Source organism: Ciconia boyciana, chromosome 9, assembly GCF_034638445.1.
Source record: "Ciconia boyciana chromosome 9, ASM3463844v1, whole genome shotgun sequence".
In the NCBI taxonomy this organism is placed as follows: domain Eukaryota; kingdom Metazoa; phylum Chordata; class Aves; order Ciconiiformes; family Ciconiidae; genus Ciconia; species Ciconia boyciana.
Window position 1 is genome coordinate 26,485,120 of NC_132942.1, and position 20,404 is coordinate 26,505,523.

General features: G+C 35.1%; 1 protein-coding gene across 1 annotated transcript in view; it reads right to left on the reverse strand.

Moving 5' to 3' along the window:
- Positions 1 to 924: 924 nt before the first annotated feature.
- The window catches only part of DUS2 (dihydrouridine synthase 2), a 31,350-nt gene continuing 11,870 nt past the window's right edge, over positions 925 to 20,404 (reverse strand). Inside the window, exons 8-16 of the mRNA XM_072872828.1 lie at positions 17,810 to 17,875; positions 14,265 to 14,335; positions 13,667 to 13,753; positions 11,072 to 11,240; positions 9,991 to 10,112; positions 7,151 to 7,291; positions 5,840 to 5,927; positions 5,130 to 5,203; positions 925 to 3,931 (exon numbers count right to left, since the gene is read on the reverse strand). Of these exons, the coding sequence (XP_072728929.1) occupies positions 3,694 to 3,931; positions 5,130 to 5,203; positions 5,840 to 5,927; positions 7,151 to 7,291; positions 9,991 to 10,112; positions 11,072 to 11,240; positions 13,667 to 13,753; positions 14,265 to 14,335; positions 17,810 to 17,875 (1,056 nt within the window). The 3' untranslated portion in view covers positions 925 to 3,693. The remainder of the gene's footprint in view (positions 3,932 to 5,129; positions 5,204 to 5,839; positions 5,928 to 7,150; positions 7,292 to 9,990; positions 10,113 to 11,071; positions 11,241 to 13,666; positions 13,754 to 14,264; positions 14,336 to 17,809; positions 17,876 to 20,404) is intronic.

A 20,404-nucleotide genomic window follows, 5' to 3' on the forward strand; every position in this document is an offset into this window, starting at 1 on the left:
TACTTAAAACAGAGCACAGCTTTGGTTAGTATTGACCAAGTATCATATTCACATTACATTAAAATTAAAAAATAATAATTAAAAAAAAGATTTCTGAAGAGTGAGGCTAAATATCCTCCAACACAACTGTGGTCTCAATTGCCACCCTATGCAAGAATGCAGAAGTGCAATGGCTGGATCGTTAAATACTGCAGAAGTCAGTGTATTTTTCTGGAAAAAAAATAAAAATAAAAAAAAATCCGCCACCTTCTGTTCAGGAAAGGTACAGCAGAAAAGAGAAGCACAAGAGAAACTCATACAGAGTCACCAGTGTAGTTTGGTCTTTAAAACTAATGTAAATAGAACAATTTCTAGAAGGAAACCACTGGTCACGGAAGTAATTACTTTAAAACCAGTGCTGAGAAGGGAACATACATAGTAAATACAACTATCCTACCTGTAGAACTGGTTAGGGTGAATTGAATGATCAAAGTAGGATAATAAGTCACACATTAGTTGTAACAGAGTTAAGAGGAATGAAAGCATGTCACAGAAAGTCATTAAACCAAAACATTCTGACATGCACACACACATATACACAATTGCAGCTTTTCTTTAGTTCTTTTTGAAACTGATTAAGAGTGTCAAACATGTTATGCTTTCTAGCCATTTGCCAGAATTTACAGCCCTTCTATATTTAGCATTGAATGTTCATTCCAATAGAGTGACTCCTCAGTCTCATTTTCACATGCTGTTTGGCCTACCTAAGGCCATCCATAATTACAGCGCAGACAACCTCATTAATGTATACAACTACTACAATGAATTAAGAGGAGCAAGTGTAAGCATCAGTGACCACATAATAATTTAAGTAAGGATTTGAAAACATGCACTTATTAGAAAACAGAAACACCCCCACAACTTTTAGCACTCATTTGATTTAATATAAATACAATACCTATACCTCACAGCCTAGCATTAACATAGTGTTTGTTTCAGCTCATAGAGAACTATATATCCAGTATTATCCAATTCTCTCCATCAACCAAACCAAGCCACATATCCTGTAACATAAGATGACTAGTAAAGCATCTACGTGCTAGGGTATTCATACAACCTCCGTTCAGGCATCTATCTTCAACTACAGTTGAAGGTTCCATGTGAATTTCTTCAACTACAGTTCCATGTGAATTTTTGACAGCATGCTGCAGAAATCTGCTCAGCTGTTCAACATAAAACCAAATTTTATACATTCTCAACTGCCACTGGAGTCACCTATCTCTCACCATAAACATGTGCTCTGAATCGCATTTTAAGTCAAGTGCTGGACAGAAACAATGTGAAAAGTCTACATAGGCTACACCTCCCTAAGGAGGCAGGAAAGATGCACGTTCACATCATGTGACAAAATATCAGGAGAAAAAAGGTACAAACACTGTTACAAAGGCCTTTACTCCTATACTGAATGATCCTATCTCTTTTGGAAAAGAGGTCCATATCAGCTGTGGCAGACTTTCTCCTGAGTGATTTTTTTTTGGGCCTTTCTATGAGCCAAGACAGAAATTACATGCTCCCCATGGTCGGCTTATCTATAAATTGGTCCCAATCCACTGTAATTTCCACCAACCCATAGTAATTGCTGCCATACAAGTCCGCACTGTATTTAGGCACCACCACCTATAATAATTGGGGTTTATCCAAAGATTCAATTTTAATTTTAGACAGACAATGATGACAGGAAATGAAGCTAGATTCTTCTAAGTGGCAGGACAAGAGACAATGGTCACAAATTGAAATACAGGATATTCCATGTAGACACAAGAAGAAAAAAAACACTTTTTTTTACTGTAAGGGTGATGAAACACTGGAACAGGTTGCCAAGAAAGGTCATGGAGTCTCAATCCTTGGAAATATATGAAACGCAGCTAGACACAGTACTGTGAAACTTGCTCTAGTTGACCCTGCTTTGAGCAGGGGGGTTGGACCAGATGATCTCCAGAGGTCCCTTCCAAGCTCAAACATTCTATGATTCTATGATATTAGACCTTGCAAGCTACACGGCTAGCAGGACCCAAGAACGACTTTTTCCTCTATTATTCTATGATGGCTCCAAATAGTCCTGATAAAAACACGATACCCAGATAGCACTCACAATAGGAAAATGGCTATTTCTGAAATTTCTGATTAATACTGCAAATTCTTTTGCTGCTTAGGAGTAAAATTCTAGCACTAAAGCTATATCAAATGTAAGTATATTTAACTGCATTTATTGCAATGTACAAAATAAGCAAGAAAAACTTTCTTCTTCTCAGACCATATAGATTTACTATAAATTACTCTGGTGTAAACAGCAGACATTTTAAATATGAATACACATCTATTTAATTTCACAAGTCTGAACATTACCTGGTGAGATATTGTTCTTCTGTGGTAAAAGAATGGTTTAATGCTTGCACTATCACTTGAGGAAAAAGATTCAAATTTTTAAATACAAAGACTATTTATGAACTACATCCAAATGAATTATATTTTGTATGTTCTTATACAAAATACTTTAGAGATCATAGCATGATATCCCTGTCATTTTGTTTTGAGACCAGAACTGATAATCTGAAGATCCCTCACCCTCTTGAGGGAAACTAAACCACCATTTCAATAAACTGTTAATAACTGAAATCCCTGAATTCTCTTAATCCATGAAGACATTCTTTTGGGGATTCAAAACTCTATTTTAAATCAGACAAGCTCAGCTGGATTGCCATGAAATCCGACTGGGTCTGTATCCTCTCTTGGCAGATAGCATGTACTTATAGTTTACTTTAATAGGAAGTTATGATGATGGCAAACTAAGAAAAGAACATGTGCCTTTGATTAAGACCACCAGTATCACTAACAGATAAATACTGAGGCAAACTAGGTTACATTTCAAGAACAAACACATAAGGCCATATTTGGATGCCCATTATTGCAAGTAATATACATGTAGACATTTACTGGAACTTCCAAGTTCAAAAGCACAAAACAGCTCAAAGTGCCTTCATCCAACAAATTCATGGCTACCAGGCTTGGCTCCAATTCCTTATTGGAAAGGCACAATTGTAATACCTAAGACCAGGAAAGGATGGTCTTATTGTCGTATTTCTGGAGGCTAAAATGTAGGAGAAACTATGAAAGAAGAATGTTATTTTCATGCTTAGTGTTATAAATTCTCACAAAAACCCCCCCTTTTTCTTGATATATGACAGGCGTAAATAAAGCTTGCAAGACATGCATAAAACTCATTTGACAAAACCATGTCTACTTAGCTACTAGTATTTTCCTACATTAATTTTTCTGATTAATTACATAGTTCCATAATGAATCCATCTGCTTATGGATGATGTATTCATACATCTCTTACCAAACTGCAGACTTCTTAAAAATAAACAAAAAGTAATAGAAACAAAGACAGAATTGCTTTGAAAATATCTAATATTTTAAAAAATTTATTATTTGGGATAATCTTCTCAGTGTTCTTTAAAATCAAGTTGCTAATTTATCCTGTTTGAAAGGCACCATAGGGACAGTGAGTGGTGAACATTAACCATCTCACTGCCATTTTTCACAACTAGGAAATTTATCTCTCTGAGAGAATCCAAATTAAATGTGAACAGCAAGATATACAAATAGGAGCTAATTTGTAGCTGCATAGGTGTGAAACCTCTAATTTCCATGCTATCGTGGCATCTTAGGCACATTCATGTCAGAAGTTTCTTCAATAAAATTAGCTTTTTTATGGGAAGGCTCAGCAAGATCTTCTCCATGGTCTCCGTTATTCAAGCGCTCCCGGTCTTCCCTCTTCCGTTTGTTAATCAGGTGATTTTCTCCCTCACACAGCTTTCCTTCTGGGACACCCAATGTTCTCAGACAGACAATAGCTGCAGCCTGTTCTGCTAGTTTCTTTGACTTGTCCCTGAAGAGCAAGCAGACAGAGCACAGGTAAAAGTAGAAACTGAAGTCTCTACACTGCCAAAAGACAATCAATTTCCTGTCTCTGATACAACATCATGAAATAAACAGCATTTGTAGTCATCTCACCGCAGAAGAACAAAATAGGTCAGTTCCAGAAATTATTTGAATCTTGCTAGGTGACAGTGTTGGTGCATCACTCCTGATGTAATATTCCTAGAAAAATCTGCTTCTATCAGGTCTTGTGTCTCACACACTTTTCATTTCAAAGGTATGAAGTCAATGTGTGTTTGGCCCAAGTAGTTGCAATCCTCAGAAAGTTAACATTTACAAATATGATCACTAAACAAAACCGAGTTTTGAAGGATCACTTTTTTGAAAGACACTTAGGCCCAAATATAATCACTGGTAGGCGTACAAATTCATTTATGCTGACAAAAGCAGGAACTGTTACATAATAATGATAATTCTGTCATTTCCAAGAGGGACTGGAGATTACACATTTGTGAAATTCAATATTTGAAAACATTTTCTTCTCAAAGTTTCATATCAGCTGAGCTTAACTTCCTAAAGTCTCTGAACAGGAATGCTGCAAACACCAGTAATTGTTGTGTGCGTTTGTCCTCTTTAAAATGCTCAATGCTGAGCTCTAGCTTTGCAGTTAAATCAAGTTCAACATAGGTGCAAATGCCTGAAGTCAACTCCAGTATTAATAGATGATTGTATAAAATACCGTTGTGAAACTTCAGAGCAGCCCTGGATGTAACTGTTGATTAACTGTGATCTCTGAGAAGCCACTAAACAGCCCTCTGCTTCACTGTATATAGACACTTAATCCTGACTTGTTATTGAGAACGGACCTGCTGTAGTGGCTGAAGACACTACCTCCTCCAGCATTCCCCTCTGCCTCCCTTGGTTAGTTTCTGAACTCTTCATAGACACAACTGAACTGGGTCACCTATTTGCTCCCCTTCCAATACAATTTGTGGACTAAAGTACTAAGTGAATAAAATCTGTAACAGTTTATTATGGTAAAGCCTACTTCCTCTTGTCACATTCAATTCTCAGAAATTTTTAATCCTTTCTCTCTTCCAGAGGTAGCTTTAGAAGGCAGCTTTTAGGAATACCCTTGCATTGCAAGTTTTAAGCAACATTTCAGAAACAATTACAATACAGCTGCACAAACAGTAAGGGTAGCTTACCACAGAGTTGATCTGTATTTTTGCTCAGCTACTGTCACTACTGAACAGAACAATCTATCCACTGGCCTTTGAACCTAGAGAAAAAAAGAATTAAAAGGGAGAGGGGTGTCAAAAAAGTCATGTCATTTACAGAACAAACAACATTGTCAAGGGTCCTTGTTATTCTTGTCTTTGCACCACAATCAAGTAACACCTTTAAAATTACTGTAATTCACACCACAAACTTAACTTTGCATATTTCAGATTAAAAAATAAGAAGAAATTGTCTAAACTGCAAAGATTTTTGCTTTACAAAAAAAAAAAAAAAAAATCAATGTCCCCAACCAATCAAGCAGCTGCTCCTGTCCAGTATAGTTCCTGCCTAGAACAGTGTGCAACAACAGAGAAAACATTCTGAATCCAAAATTCTTTACTTAACAGAAGAAGTAAAATAAAGTCGGTCATGGACTCCTATGTAATGACCTGTAGTTACAGCAACTTCTTTCACACATGAATAAAAACCAGACTGAAGGTCTGACTTTTAAATTTTTATTTTCTAATAAAATAAGCTGCTATTTTCATACGTATATGGATTACCATTTCTGAAGCTGCTTACTCAAGAGCTATGCCAGACTGGGAAGCTGAATTTCTCACTACCTTGAGTCCTAAAATACTTAAGTTCATAGACAAGGCAGAGGAAGAGGTCTGAAAGGCTTTCTTCATTGACTCACAGTTTCATAAACAGGCTGAGGATGCTTTTCTTTCCTACACCATTCCAGAAGATACATTTTTGGAGTAATCTGTGGTGGATATTCTCGCCTAGGCAGAAAAATTTGTGGTCAACAACTGTGCACAGAGTTTACTTACTAAACAGATCTATTTTAACACAGACAGTGCTGCTTATTATATTACTTCTACCAGTTATTCTTTGTGGTTTAATTTTACAGCTCAAATTATGAGAAAAACGTTGCTTCCTTATTAGATAATTCAAGTAATATGTCTGACATAACATCTAGAATGAAATCTAAACTTTTCTATTAATTCTTCCCAAACATTCACATCCTGTAGTAATACAACTACAGAAAAGATACTTACCAGAAAGGAGTAACTAAGTATACGACACAGAATAGAGATACAGTTTGGCATTGCTTATTATAAGCAACAATATAAGATTAAACACTAGAAGAAAGAAAAGAAGCTGCTTCTGTTATGAGACAGTAGAGTTATCAAATAAAAAAGGGTAGGAAAGGTAGGCATTGATTCAGTTACTGACATGGAATTACAGCCCCTTGTACTTCGCAGAAAAAAGAGATACTGTAAAACCACTGTATTCAGTCCTCAGGGAGTCAGGTAATATATCCTTTAAATATTAAAGCATTATGACTGGATTTGAGGAGCATTTTATATCACACTCTACTTGAGCTGTTTGATAAGACTTAATAGCAAACATAGCAAAAATAGCAAACACGGGTATAACATGGAAAGTAACAGCAGTTCTATAGGTTTCACAGATTATAGTCAAAGGTTACTTAAAATAATATTGTGCATAACTCCATGAATTAGTTTTTCAAGGAATACCTTATGAGTGGAACATATTTAGAAGACTGCAGATAAGCACACATGTTATCTGCTTAGAAAAGAGTATTATGAAATTTGTGCAGGACTTTTTATAGAAAAACTATTGTGTTTTAGTTAAATTTCACCAGAAATAACTGAACTCTATATCTTTGTATACTCACATTCTTCTACATACAGATGTTTGGATTTTTTTTTTAAATCACTCAGCACTTTTAGTAAGTTAACTGAGAGAGTTAGGCAGTCTCAGGAAGCCTGGAACTAAAGAACATCTTACAACATCCAAATAGCACAGGAAGAGTGGTGATGATAGTGATTATGTAATGATGTACACAAATTGCTTCATAAAAATTCACTCAGTAAATGCTGTTATGCAAATTGTTATTTTCAAAAAACTGTAAGGCATTGTCAGATTCAGTTTTTATTTACAGATGCAAGATAGTGAAAACCTTAACTTGCATACTTACTTGTCAAATCTAACAGCCATTTTTATTACATCTGGATCTTCCATTTGGTCATCTTCATCTTGTGTCTTAGTTTCTACTGTTTTCTTTGCTTCAAAAATAGCTGTTGCTTCTTCATAGAAGTCAGTCATTTCAAAGACCTCACTATTCAAACAGAATGCCTTTGTATTAGAGATAAGCTTATAAATTTTTGTATCACATTATGATAGAGAAAAGTATGTATAGAAATCAATTGTGTTTAAATAGAGTATATATGTACAGAGAATCACATGAAAGTGTAGCTGTGTTCTCCACAGTGACATTATATTGTTTCTCCTTCAATTTTTATCAGATGCTGTTGAGCTACAAGTAGAAAACAAATGTTCTCATTTCCAGCACTATATATTCAATTTGCAGCCTGAAAGTCCAGGCGGAATCAATCAGAAATACAGGTCCTGCAATGTTCAAGTTACTAGATCAATCATAACTTGCAGGTGAATTAATCAGCAAAGAATGTCTCCGAGTGACTACTGGTGCATCAGCTCCACAAGGGCAATGTGAGTGAAAAGTAGGAAACAGATTCTTCTTCTAATTTTAGTATTTAAAAATACTATAAGCAATAAACACTATAACATCCAAATACCTCAAAATCTCAGGTTTTCTGGCTTCAGAGCATTATTCACAAGCCCCAATACAAGGGAGGAAGCAACTAGGATTTGGGTCAAAGGCAAGAGCCTCAAATCCTTTTAAATTTCAGATCCATGGCAGGCGGCATCTACTTTGAAAAACTGAGACTATTCATTTTCTGCAGATAACAACAACAATAAAACCTGCAGCATAAGAAAACTTTTACTTTCTGACTGTTATGAGAATGCTTATTGGTATGAGGCTATGCAATGACAACATGAATTCTGGCCACAAAGCCATCTCCAATGCTCTAAGTGGAAAAGCAATGAAGCTGAATAATGCTAACTGATGCTTCTAAGAGACGAGAACTTATTATGTACTGTTATGCAAATTTTTTTGTCTGAAATGCAGCAGCCTGCTCTCTTGCATGCAGTATTCGGGTTAAAATCTCAAATGGCCATAACATGCCATCACCACCAGGAGGCAGCAGTATTAAGTAACATTTTTGTCTGAAGATGTGTTAAGTGCATTTTAAATAACTGAATGTTCTTCAGTTACCTGGACATTAACCGGGCTACTTAGAACAGTGGTTAAAAGACTTTGAGTCTGCTGATAGAAAGCAGTTTTATAAATTTTCAAGTGGCTCTCTGTCTGTCCCTCTCATGCACACACACTGCTTAAGCCAGTTTTGACATTGGTATTGCATCACACATAGAAAAACTGATTATGTTCAATTTTGGAAGCCCCTAAAGAATTGTTAGGCATAGGACATAAACCCAAAAGTTTAACACTAGATCTCTATCCAGTGTTTATGTGTATAAACTGTGACTCTTCTAATTACCAATTTAAAGGCTTGGCTCTTACTTACAATTTCTTTTCTTTACATACTATGCATTACTATTCATTCAGTAGAGACCACCACCCCCCTTTTGGCTAAGATTTATTTGAAGCTGCAAAAGATTGTTCCAGTTTCAATCTATACTATATCTCTTCTAACCAAATGGGAAAACTATAAGTAAAATAGTAAGTTACTACACTAAAAATTGTTCAACTATTTACATTGCAAAAGTGAAAAGTAACTTGCAAAGTCTAAGTGTTGTTCATGGATTCCACTGCTCCTTTATGATTAATGAAGGCTAGCTCCTTTTATATATAACTTGTATTGTAATGTAATAATCGTGGACAGCAGCATTTAGAGAGCTGAAATTGGTAAACTGCAATAAACTGCCAAAAGGATTGCAGGCATTTCCATTCATTTTGAACATGAACAGAATGCTGATTAGGGCTTGCTAGAAAACAATAACTCAATTTGCAAAATATTTCAAAGCTTTCGACATTTCTATCCATTTTCATACATGTAAGATAACAAACAGTTTCACACTGTTTATTTTATAAAAACAAAGAGACTCTTTTCCCCTCCATTCCATCAGAAGGATAATTATGGCACACAACATGGATATGACACATGCAAGCTCAGACCTTTATTTTATTCAGTTTGGGATGGGTCCAAACTTGGGATAGGTCCTAACCTGAATTCCCCTCCATTTTGTGTGAATTCTTTAATCACATGTCTATTTCATGGTTTCTCTCAAATTTTCCTTCTTCCTTTTCTGTCTCCCCCTTCGAGAAATTTCATCCAGACTGTTTCAGATGTCCAAGACGAAGAGATTCATTAAAGCTACTATATTTCCTCAAAAAGATTGTCATTGTTCATTACCATATTTCAGGTATGAAAAGCAGCACAAAAGAAATACATAAGTATCATATAGGCAACCTTCATACATTGTTTTGAGTTTCTCTCGAAGTGTTCATTTAAAACAAACCTCTTGTCATAAAAATTCCAGTAACATTTAAAACCCCACATGCAAAAGGAAAAGTTAAATATCTCTGGAAGAAGACAAGCTCCACAGTATTAACCTGGCTCCACAGGCTACCACTACAGAATGCTGAAACTTTTCTTAATCAGTTAATGCAAATATTGGATAAATGCCTGTCACTCAGTGAAGCACCACTCAAATTAGTGTGTCGAATATATAGACAGTCTTAGGGTTAATGCTTTAACACCTGAGCATAGAGGAAACCTGGAAGAGTTTACTGTATTATTCCACAACTCATTAACGGGATTCCCCCCCCCAACTTCTTCTGAAGGCATGAAATGCCAGGCAGTGCTACAGACAGAGAAGTGGTTTGCAAGTTTGACAGAGAATACAATTCCTATTTCTGAAGTACATGCTTACCAGATCTCCTGTGTGGACTGCGCAGCATGCAGCTTCTTACCCTGAGTAGTTTCCAACTGTTCTCTTAACATCTGACACAAACAGTATTTTGTGTTGGTATAGTGATTATCATATCTCACTGCCTGGAAGAGAGAGACCAAGTATATAAAAACATACCAAACAAATTTATCTCATATAATGGTCATGTCTCTTGATGAATTTCAAAATCCTTTTTGAAACGCAAACCACAATGTACAGTTTTCTCAATAACATATTCAAAACTACTCATGAATGTGAGTATAATCTGATTATTTTGGCATGCTTCCATGAACAGAAGTTCAACGTATTCATATACTTATGAAGAAAGAGTTGACCAGTTTACATAACTGGCTAGCAATGCAGTGATATTTTAGTAAGTAACTAGTTAATGGCAGTCCAAATTTTCAAAAAAGCAAAAAATTTTGAACTGATGACATGATCAAAGCCACAGATTTCTGATTAATTTCCTATTACATCATTAAAATTGTGTATTTTGAATAATAGATAAAACTTTATAGATGACTCAGCCAACGGAGCTATAGATATACAGCATTACTTTATTGGCAAACCATTCCCTTTGCTTCCCTGCTGTTAAAAATTCTTGACAATGTTTGTGAAAAGCAATTAATTTCTAAAAATGAATCTAGCAGTAACTCAGTATATAATATTCCTTCAGTTTTCTGTACAATATTATTTGTACTACTGTAGCATCAAGGAAGTTGGCCTACACATCATTAGCTTTTCATATTCCTAGACATTTTTACATAGCCTTGTAGGCCTCATAAAAGTTCCCAAGAAACTAGGGCTAAAAAGCATGGTACATAATAAAAGAATGATCAGGAAAAACTGTTTTCTGAATACAGATTTCTGAAATTTTTTTTTCTGAACAAAATAAAAGAGGAAGCAGTGGTTGATTTGCAAGACTCATGTCATAGGCAGTATGTTAAAATACTGCCCAGAGCCTAAGTCTTTAAAATTAAGAGGAATTAAAATAGTGTAGTAAGATTTGGATTAACAATTCTAAACAATGTTAACTACAAGTAAGATCTTCCAAAAAACATACATATTTGATGTAATCTTGCATGACTTCCTTCAAGGGGAAAAGACCCTCTTTTCTGAAGATAGATGGGTTCCACATGGCAGCACGAGCTATCATTACTGATGAGGCAGCTGTTGCTTTCTGGAAGGTCTCAATGTCCATATATTCTTTGATGAAGTCATGAGATCCTCCACTAAAAATTAACATCACTGTTATAATCATGAAAGTTTTATGTGATATTACTTGTACTTTAACACAGCCTTGTATTTTCAATATGATATTACATTATTAATGGTGGCAGAGTCTATTTAGGATATTATCTCAAATCTAAGAGAATAAATGGGTCAGAGTATTAACAATGGCTCATTAAAACACTGATTATATATAATATTTTTAATTATTCTATCTTCATTAAAACACTGATTATATATAATATTTTCAATTATTCTATCTTCTTCTATCTTCTCTTAAAAATAGAAGACTTTTCATGAAGAAAGAATATAGTTTGTATTTTACACAAACTGTGTGCTTTAACACAGTTCTTAATGGAGAAGGCTCACAAAGAATCAATTCCATGTTGTTTGAAAAATGATACCTTGTAATTGCTAGTTCTGCAACCTTCAGCTGCATACAAACTGTGTTGGCACAACTGATACTGAAAACAAGCTAAATATGGACAGCATCATTCCATTTTCACTCTGGCCTTAACATATGGAGAGTAACTACAAGTCATACTTCCAGATCAGTCACAAAGCACTTTAAAGTTAAAAGACAGTTGCACTGCTTCTATTGTACTACCTCTGCTTTCAAGTCAGCAAGTCAGACGTTTTAGTAAGCAAAAAGAACACTTAAAACACCTTTTCCTTCTCTTAAAGTTTCCCTTCACATTTTTAAAATGTAAAATAAAATTTGGACTTTTGAACTATAAAGTAAGAGTAGGATCTTTATCCCTTCAAAAGTAAAACCACTCAAATTCAAAATAAAAACTAAAGAACAATAAATTACTTTAAAATCAGACATTTATCTTGAGAACAGAGCACAAGCAAGCTTCCTGCACTTACGAAAGATTATTCCATAAACAGTACCATTCTAGAAATCATAGTATCAATTCAAGTTTTCTTGCCTTTTTTTAGCACTAGTCTAGTTCCTTTTATTCATTCCTGTATATTTCCTGACCAAGCTTGAGGTACAAGCCATTAAAATTCTCAAAATACTAGCCAAATAAGTTACAGCAGGGATCAAGTACCATGGATCAAATATATTTAATAAGCAGGATTCCAAGCTGCACATCTACATTTCTTTAGAGAGAATCACTAAGTTTCACTAAGTGGATTTAAAACAAAGTTTCACTAAGTGGATTTAAAACAAAGAGCATACCCTTTTCAGAGAAACCATTAAAAAATAGGATTGTTAAGGTGAGTTCAGTATGTCGGGACACTTGCAAAGAAGTACATTGATACAGGGATTAATTAGAAGCAATTTATCAACAATAAACCTCTGATATTTTTATATCCAAATTGCACACTTCTACAGCATAGAAAGTTCTCAGAGCTGACATTTCTGTGACATGCATAAAATCTAAGAAAAATTGTTAGCCTCATCTTTTACCTAGGCAAACAAAGGCTTCATGGCAATGCACAATGTGAATTTTGCTTGGCTTTTTAATTCGAGGTTGTTTAAAAAATTATTCTGAAAACTAGAAAGGGAGTGAATCACTGAAAAGTGGATCAACGAAGATTATCAGTATGGAACATTTCCTTTGTCCAGTACAGAAACAGGTTTTCTAACTGCAAAAACTGTGACTTTCAATGTATTTTCTACATAGAAATGTGAACAGGAAAACAGTTCTCAAATTCCTGATCCAAGTATATGGTTTGCAGAGATGCAGCTTTTCCATGAAAACTCAAGATCAATGAAGAGAGAACTTCATTTAAAGACACTGCTTCTCTGGCCAAGGATATTCTACTGCCACTTATAAAGAGGTGAAACATCTGAAGATGTTGGCCAGGCAGAGCAGATACAATTCAGGACAGTTTGATACTTTTCATTACCTCCAAAATTGCTCTTAAAACTTACCTGTTTGTAGCTAAACTTTTCTAAGGCTGAGTTTCTTATTTTACTGTCACAGAGTTACTGAAGGATCTATCAATACAAGCAGACAGATTCAGTGGGATTGTGTCTGTACATCTGGAGACTAAAGAGGTCTTACGGAAAAAGTGAGGCCACAGAATGTAACACTGTTTTTGAGCAGGGGGACAGGTGATCTCTAGTGTGCAAGTGTCCAAGATACACAGTGGTAGGGTTATAACCAGTCACTGCACAGGGCTTAAAAGCATAGAGAATTCAACTGCTGGATGCAATCAGAAACAACTTGTAAATGGTAGATTGTGACACACAAAGCAATACTTTTTGAAAAATACATGGAATTTTTAAACTAAAAACTGAGGTATGGTGATATTTCATACAGCCAACTTCTGTCCCTGCTACCTCTATTCAGATTTGATCTTTGGTAACAGGTAATATTGTATTTGCCCTACATGAAGGATCTTCTTCCTGCACTTGCAAATCTTAAGTTAGGTACAGGCATCTTGCAGTAACAAGCTAATTAGTCCAACTTACTTTGCTATTACTGGAATGGAGACTGCTTCAGATATGGCTTTGATCACATCACAGTGGACAGGGTGCTGAGGCCTCTCCTCCTTCTTCCTTTCCAACAAACAAAAAAAAGACAAGACCAAAGATTTCCTATGGAATTTGTAGATAGCTGAATCACAGCAGACATGCTTCAAGGATTATTGGGACATATTTATTTCTGCTTATTTACTTTATATATTTGATGTAATTTTCTTTTTTTTTTCTTAAACACAAGAGAATTATTTCATATCAAATACATTTTAAAACATTGTTACTGTAATTCCATATCCACATAAGCAGCATTTTTTAGATACAGAGTATGCAAGATAATTTTAGTTTTATTTGGTCTTTGAGACAAAAAATTTTAGAAAAATAGCAGCAAGTGGTTCAATTCCCTAATCACTGGCCTGATTTTCTACACCACCGATTTAGTTAACAGTTGAAAACAGAACCAGATATTTCATGTAGAGTATACTCTAGTCATATCTTACTGTGCTACATTCACCAGCAAACTAAAAAAAAAAAAAAAAAACAAAAACCAAAAAAACCAAAACTAAGTCTCTCTTGCCTAAAATGAATTTACCTTCCATGGACTGCAATGGCAGCAATACCAGTTTTTTCTATTCTCTTTACCAGATTCACAGTATCCTCAATCTGAGGGGTAAAAGAGAATGACATGATTTTAGTTCAAAGAAAAAGGAATAACTATCATGTGATCATTGTACAAACAAATGTTGGAAGTCTTTTCTTTCATCAAGAGGGATATGATTCTTGTATTTCAACAGTAACTCCCAACATGCATAACCATTTAATAGATACTTCAATTAAAGAACTACATATTATGGCAAAAAAGAGAATCCACTTTCAATACTTCCTGGAAACTATAGATTGCAAACCTTCTCAAACCAGGTAACACAATACTCTGTAGTAGGAAAATATTTTCCAACAGATTTTTAGATTGTCATTTGAAAATGATACAAAACACTTGATTAGCAAGTCCGCTCTAACGACTACTCTGTACATTGTAATTAAAATGCATCTTAAATAAGAGGATGCCTTCTGAAATCAACATAACATGCGATCACACATCTATAAATATTCCTCTCAGATGTGTATTAAAAAAGTTAAATAGTATCTAAAAAATTCTACTGCTATTTGTACATGACCAGTGAATCAAAAAATACAGGGGCAAAAGGGGAAGCTCCCAGTGTATCTTCAAAGAGGTGAGATGCTGTTAAAAGGCAGAAAGAAATTTGGCACACTGCTGGGTTAGCCTGTTTTATGCAGCTTTGGGGAAAGGGAGAATGAAAAAAGATTAAAAAAAGATAAGGCCAATTTTCTTTTCAAAAGCTGGAGAATGATCTGTGGCTCATCACAAAAATAGCACATTCAGTCTTTGAAAAATGCAACATCTACCAGCTGGCATGGACATAGAGACAAAAGCTCACCTGCTGTTCTGATGGATGACATGTTATGGCAAAAGCAGCTTGAAACAAAAAGGAAGAGGCTCTAGGATAGTTGTAGAAAATAAAAAGGAGAGGTGCCAGTTCTCTGATTTAATACTTCAGTACTTCAAAACCCAAATGATCTTACACAGAATTACTGATTCTTTTCACACAGGCTTCATTTGTTCATTTAATAATTTTAAGTGCACATGTAAGTGACTTTTGAACAATAGCTATCTCAGTTACAGTTCATCCATCTACAGAAATATCTATCCAGGTCATATGCAATCATGGTATCTAGGCAGGTAATTAAATACACATTTGCAAAATAATCAGTCATTAAAAGATAAGGCACATAATCTCCTGGAGGTTTAAAAATATGTAGGGAATTCAACTGAATTAAAAAAAAATCCAGGAAGGAAAGTACATCAGCTGTAAAAAAAGAAAAAAGAACCTATGTATTTTCACTACATTCTTAACAGTTAAATTTCACAAAAATACTGTCAAAACAAAATGTAACTGCTTTAGCAATATAACAGCCTTACCACAATTTCTTTGAAATGAATGACTGTACCCAAGAATCTATCCAGAAAAAAGTAATTCTAATTGCAATGAAGATGTTGCTTCTGAGTAGGAAGGTTATAAACCTCTTTGTATAAGCTAGCAATTTCAGTGCTTCAATCTATCAAAGAGTTTCTAAAAAGGCTGCAGAAGTTGTTTTTATTTCAGGTATCATTTGTAGTATTTATTGTTGTCACTGCACGTACAGTAAATCAGGAGTCAAGTACTGCAAAATTTCCTTGCAGTGTAGAATATGAGTAGTTTATAGACAACAGGCAGTTTCCTTTGTAAATACAATTTCATTAGTGAAATCTTCATTGTTAACATGAATGTTGGAAGTTGGAAAAGTAACGTTAGGACTTGGTCTTCCCCTCTTGAAGTTTAAACTTCAAGCAGACTGTCAAGTAATTCAAAGTTCACCACACTGTGCTCATGTACACGATATTACTCTCAGTCAATTCCACATCTGGCAGTCGTCTTCTAAAATGAGAGTGTATTTTTCCTTTTTATTTTCATTTAGTGCTTATCCACCAGCAAAAGCTTTGGGATTAACTCAGTGGGTTACAATAAACAGACTAAAATACTTTTTTAATAGAAGTATCCACATTTGGAGTTCAATGGAATAAAACCATGTGTAGACATCTAATGTTTCGTATTTTCTTGACTTTTTAAATTAGATAGGAGAAAAAGTTTGGCATCTGATGTGAGCAGCCAGAAAGGCGACCTGGTTGGAAGGGGAAAAGTACTGAACAGAAGAAAATATCTTCCGAAAAATACTGAGAGAAAAAATGCCTGTCAGCCTGAAAACCGTTAGCCTGGGAACTAGGCCTGTGAACCAGAAGCATCCCTGAAAGTGCAGCTGGGTACCTAGAAACCAGCGACATCCTGAGATACCATCGATAATTGCAAAACCAAGGAACCGTATCAGCAACTTACCATCTCAAAAAGGTAAAAAATAGTCTGGAAAAAGGGGAAAATATCCTGAGAAAGAATGAATCTGTAACTGCCACTGGCTGTTCTAACTACAAGAACAGGAAAACAGTCTGGAAAAAATAAAAATTGGTCTGAAAGAACAGAAAACAATCATCTATTGGCTGCCCCAGGTGAAAAATAGGAATTAACAGCACCTACTGGCTGCTCGAGTGGTGGTGTCCTACACCCTTCTTGTGTCTCTATGACATAAACATGACTTAATTTTTATCCAAAATGGAGCTTCTCTCTCTCTGAGAACTTCCCATGCTGCACATAGTTTTCCTTTTCCTACACAGGTTGAACTCTCCGCATGAACTTTCTATGAGAACTTGGACTCCTGCCAGGGATGCCTGGCTGACTCCAAAGTCCATGACACAGATCATCTTTGGAGTGAGTCTCTGTCTGTTATTTTATTGGTCCCCCCTGGGCCTACTTTCGGGGTTGGTTCAGTTTGTCTTCCTACTTCTGGGATGGCTGGGTCCCCTTCCAGGATCAGTTTGTCCTGAGATGGTTCCATCTGAGATGGTTTGGCGCCCTTGTGAGATCTGTCTAGTGCACTTAATACCAGTGAACTTGATACTGTGAACTTGATACTGTGAGCATACATATATATGCATATAAGTAATCTGCCATAAGTATATCTGCTGTTATTGCTAAGTTTGCTTCACTAGTGATAAGTTTGTAATAACTTGTAATAGTACAGACCCACTTGGTTGTTGCTGTTATTGATTGTTGCTATAATTAATTTCTGCCATATTAATCATTGCTGTTACACTATTGACTGTTGCTACTAATAATTTGTAATAGCTTGATATAGATATATCTATATCTAGCTTTATTAATCATAGGTATATTTGCTACAGTGATTTTTGTGGTATTTGTGGTAATCTTGGTAATTTAGAGGATAAAAGCCTCTGTGTCCTTGTGTTTCATGGAATCCAATGAACCCACAGTCATGATCTCTATAGACCCACAGGTCAGATAACCCTTCAGGTAGTGACAGCATCCCCAACAGAAATTATAATTCCAAGTGCTATTTCACAATAACAAGTCTAAAATGCCAATATATTAGAATGCAATATATTCTAATTAATTTTAAATCACAAAATTAAACAACTAAACACATTAGAATAATGATTTCTGTTCTTACTGAGGGCAAAATGCGGATTTTGCAGGTTACTGGTTTACAAATCCCTTTAACAAGGGTAGTCAGTATCTGGAAAAAAAAAAAAAGACAAAACCATGATCACAACAGTGACATTAATAAAGCTCTCCTCCTTTCTCTCTTGAAGATACAAAGAAATTAGAACAATGTAACACTAGTTACTGTTCCTCTATAAAGAATCTTACATGCTAGATGAACACATGCAGTCTGTAATTCAGTATATCATTTTATCTGATAGATACACAAACCTATTTCTAGTCTAAGCCATTTTTATTTCCACTTCTTTTTTGATTTTAACTGGACTTTTACAAAGCAATTAACTGCTGATGGAGTTTCAATACTGCTTTTAATATGAGGTGACCAGTATACTCTGACCATTTCAAAATAAAGTACAAAGGTTTTTCATTTTCATGCAACTGTTTTCACAGTCTTCTTATATTTGAGTTGTGAGTTTCTTATGGAAACTAAATGTAAGTATTCCCTAAAAAGAGGGTTTTTTTGTTTTTTGTTTTTTTTTTTAAGAGCAGAAAGCCTTCAAAATGGAAAAAAATGAGCGGAAAATATCAAGCAACATCATTGTATCTTCTAAAAGAAAACAAAAATTGTAAACCGAATTCCACACTTAACAGAAAGCATATTTTATTCATTAAAACAAACTCAGAATAAGCAGACAAATGAGTAGCAGTTAGTTTAACCATTTAAGAAGTGAGCTACAGAAAGAATCTCCTTTTCACAGGCTGAATTTAAGTCCAACATACCATACTTAAAGGGGCCATGTAATGGCCTATACATGTTTTAATCACTGTATGACTATACAATAAATGGTATCAGAAATCCAACAGCTCTCTAAATAAAAGAGTAGAAACCAGCTGATCCTGACTGTTACTAGAAAAATACTTGTGTTTCAACTTTTTTTTTTTGAGATACTATCATGCATGTTATTCTGAGTACACTTCCCTTGTATAAAATGGCTGGTAAATGATTTCTTTCAGAGTTGTGTATGCTATGAAACTTGAATTTTGTTTAATGTTACTGCACTTATTAGGTTCCCAATACAGAAATGAGCTGTTATAGCTAGCACTCAAGTCCTTAGAACAGCTGGCAAGTAATTAGTGTCACCTTGCACTGTCTACTCAAATCTTTCCTCAGTAGTGTTCTCTCAAAGAAAACAGTAAGATCCAAGACTATGATATAAAACTCCTCTCTAGTATTTTTAATTTGTATTATTTTTTGCATATAAATAAAACTGAAATGACAACATTTTCCAAACACCATCACAATAATACTTTTCCTACAATGGCACCATAAGCAGACCTTGTAAGTTTTCAGTGTCAGCCTCCTTAAGGATTCCAATATAAAAAGTGCAGGATTTGGTTCTTAATCACATGGAAGCTTGATTTGGAGCTGTAATTTCAGATGTCTTTTGCAGGCTATAAGTTTACTTATCCCTTTGCAGTTGGCTAAGAGTAATTTTCATGCCTAAGATTTTGCTGCCTATTAACATCTTAAATTGAAAAGAACAATTCCAAATTTTTGAACATCAAGTTTCCTGCTCTTCTGAAGATGAAAACAAAATGTAGTGGTTGTAGAGGGGAAGGGAAGCTGTTAGCAATCCTATTTAAAACTGCCTCTCATTCTTATGAGAAACATTTTTGCCAGATTTACTTCTAGCCTGTTAAATATTTTTCTCTCAATTCCCACTCTAAAAGTTTTTCTTTCAGCCTTCATCACCTCATGCTTCATAAATTACAATTTAATTCTGGACTGTATCACCCACCTTACCTAATTCATGGAACATTCGTGGAACCTAATTCATGGAACCACACTCATGGAACACGAGGCCTATATATAAGCCTTAAAAAATTGGGTTCTGATTCCAGTTCTGTTGCCTGTATTGTTAGCTGACTTTCTGCAGATAACAACACTTATCTGACTCTGCTTTCTCTTTTGAAAAATTGAGACTGATACCAACCTTCTCTAAAAATGTTTTGAGATCAAGACTGGATCACTTGTACTTTTGCTTTTCCCATCAGCTAATGAAAGAGAGAGTAATAGGTCCAGTCTATTCCATTTAAACTCTTGCTTTGGCACAATTAATAATGCTTCCAGTTGCTGAATAGTCAGTTTATACAGCTTGGCTAACACCATAGCTCTTGACACCAAGAGATTTTTACATTTGGCAAAAGGCTAACACTCCATCATGGTTATAATTTTGATGACATGCCCTTCCAATGGCATGTCCTCAGATAACGAAATAAATGATGCAGAACAACCTGTTTCCACATCTGAGCTTACAAAGAATAGTAACTATGCAATGCATCAGCTTGTTGAAACTGTAAAAGTCCTACTAGCCTGCAAAGCTAGGTGGAATGGTGTTATTACAATAAGAAGAAGCATTTACAAAAGAAAGACTGACTCAACGTCCATTTTAGAAGGAAAAGGCATGAACTGCAGAGATCAGAAAGAGACTGGCTATCATTCAGAAAAAGAGTTATGCAGATGAGCAAAGAGAGTCTGGACTCTTCAAAAGACTGACCTGCATCAAAGAACCCTTAAAACAAATAACACTCAAAAGCCACA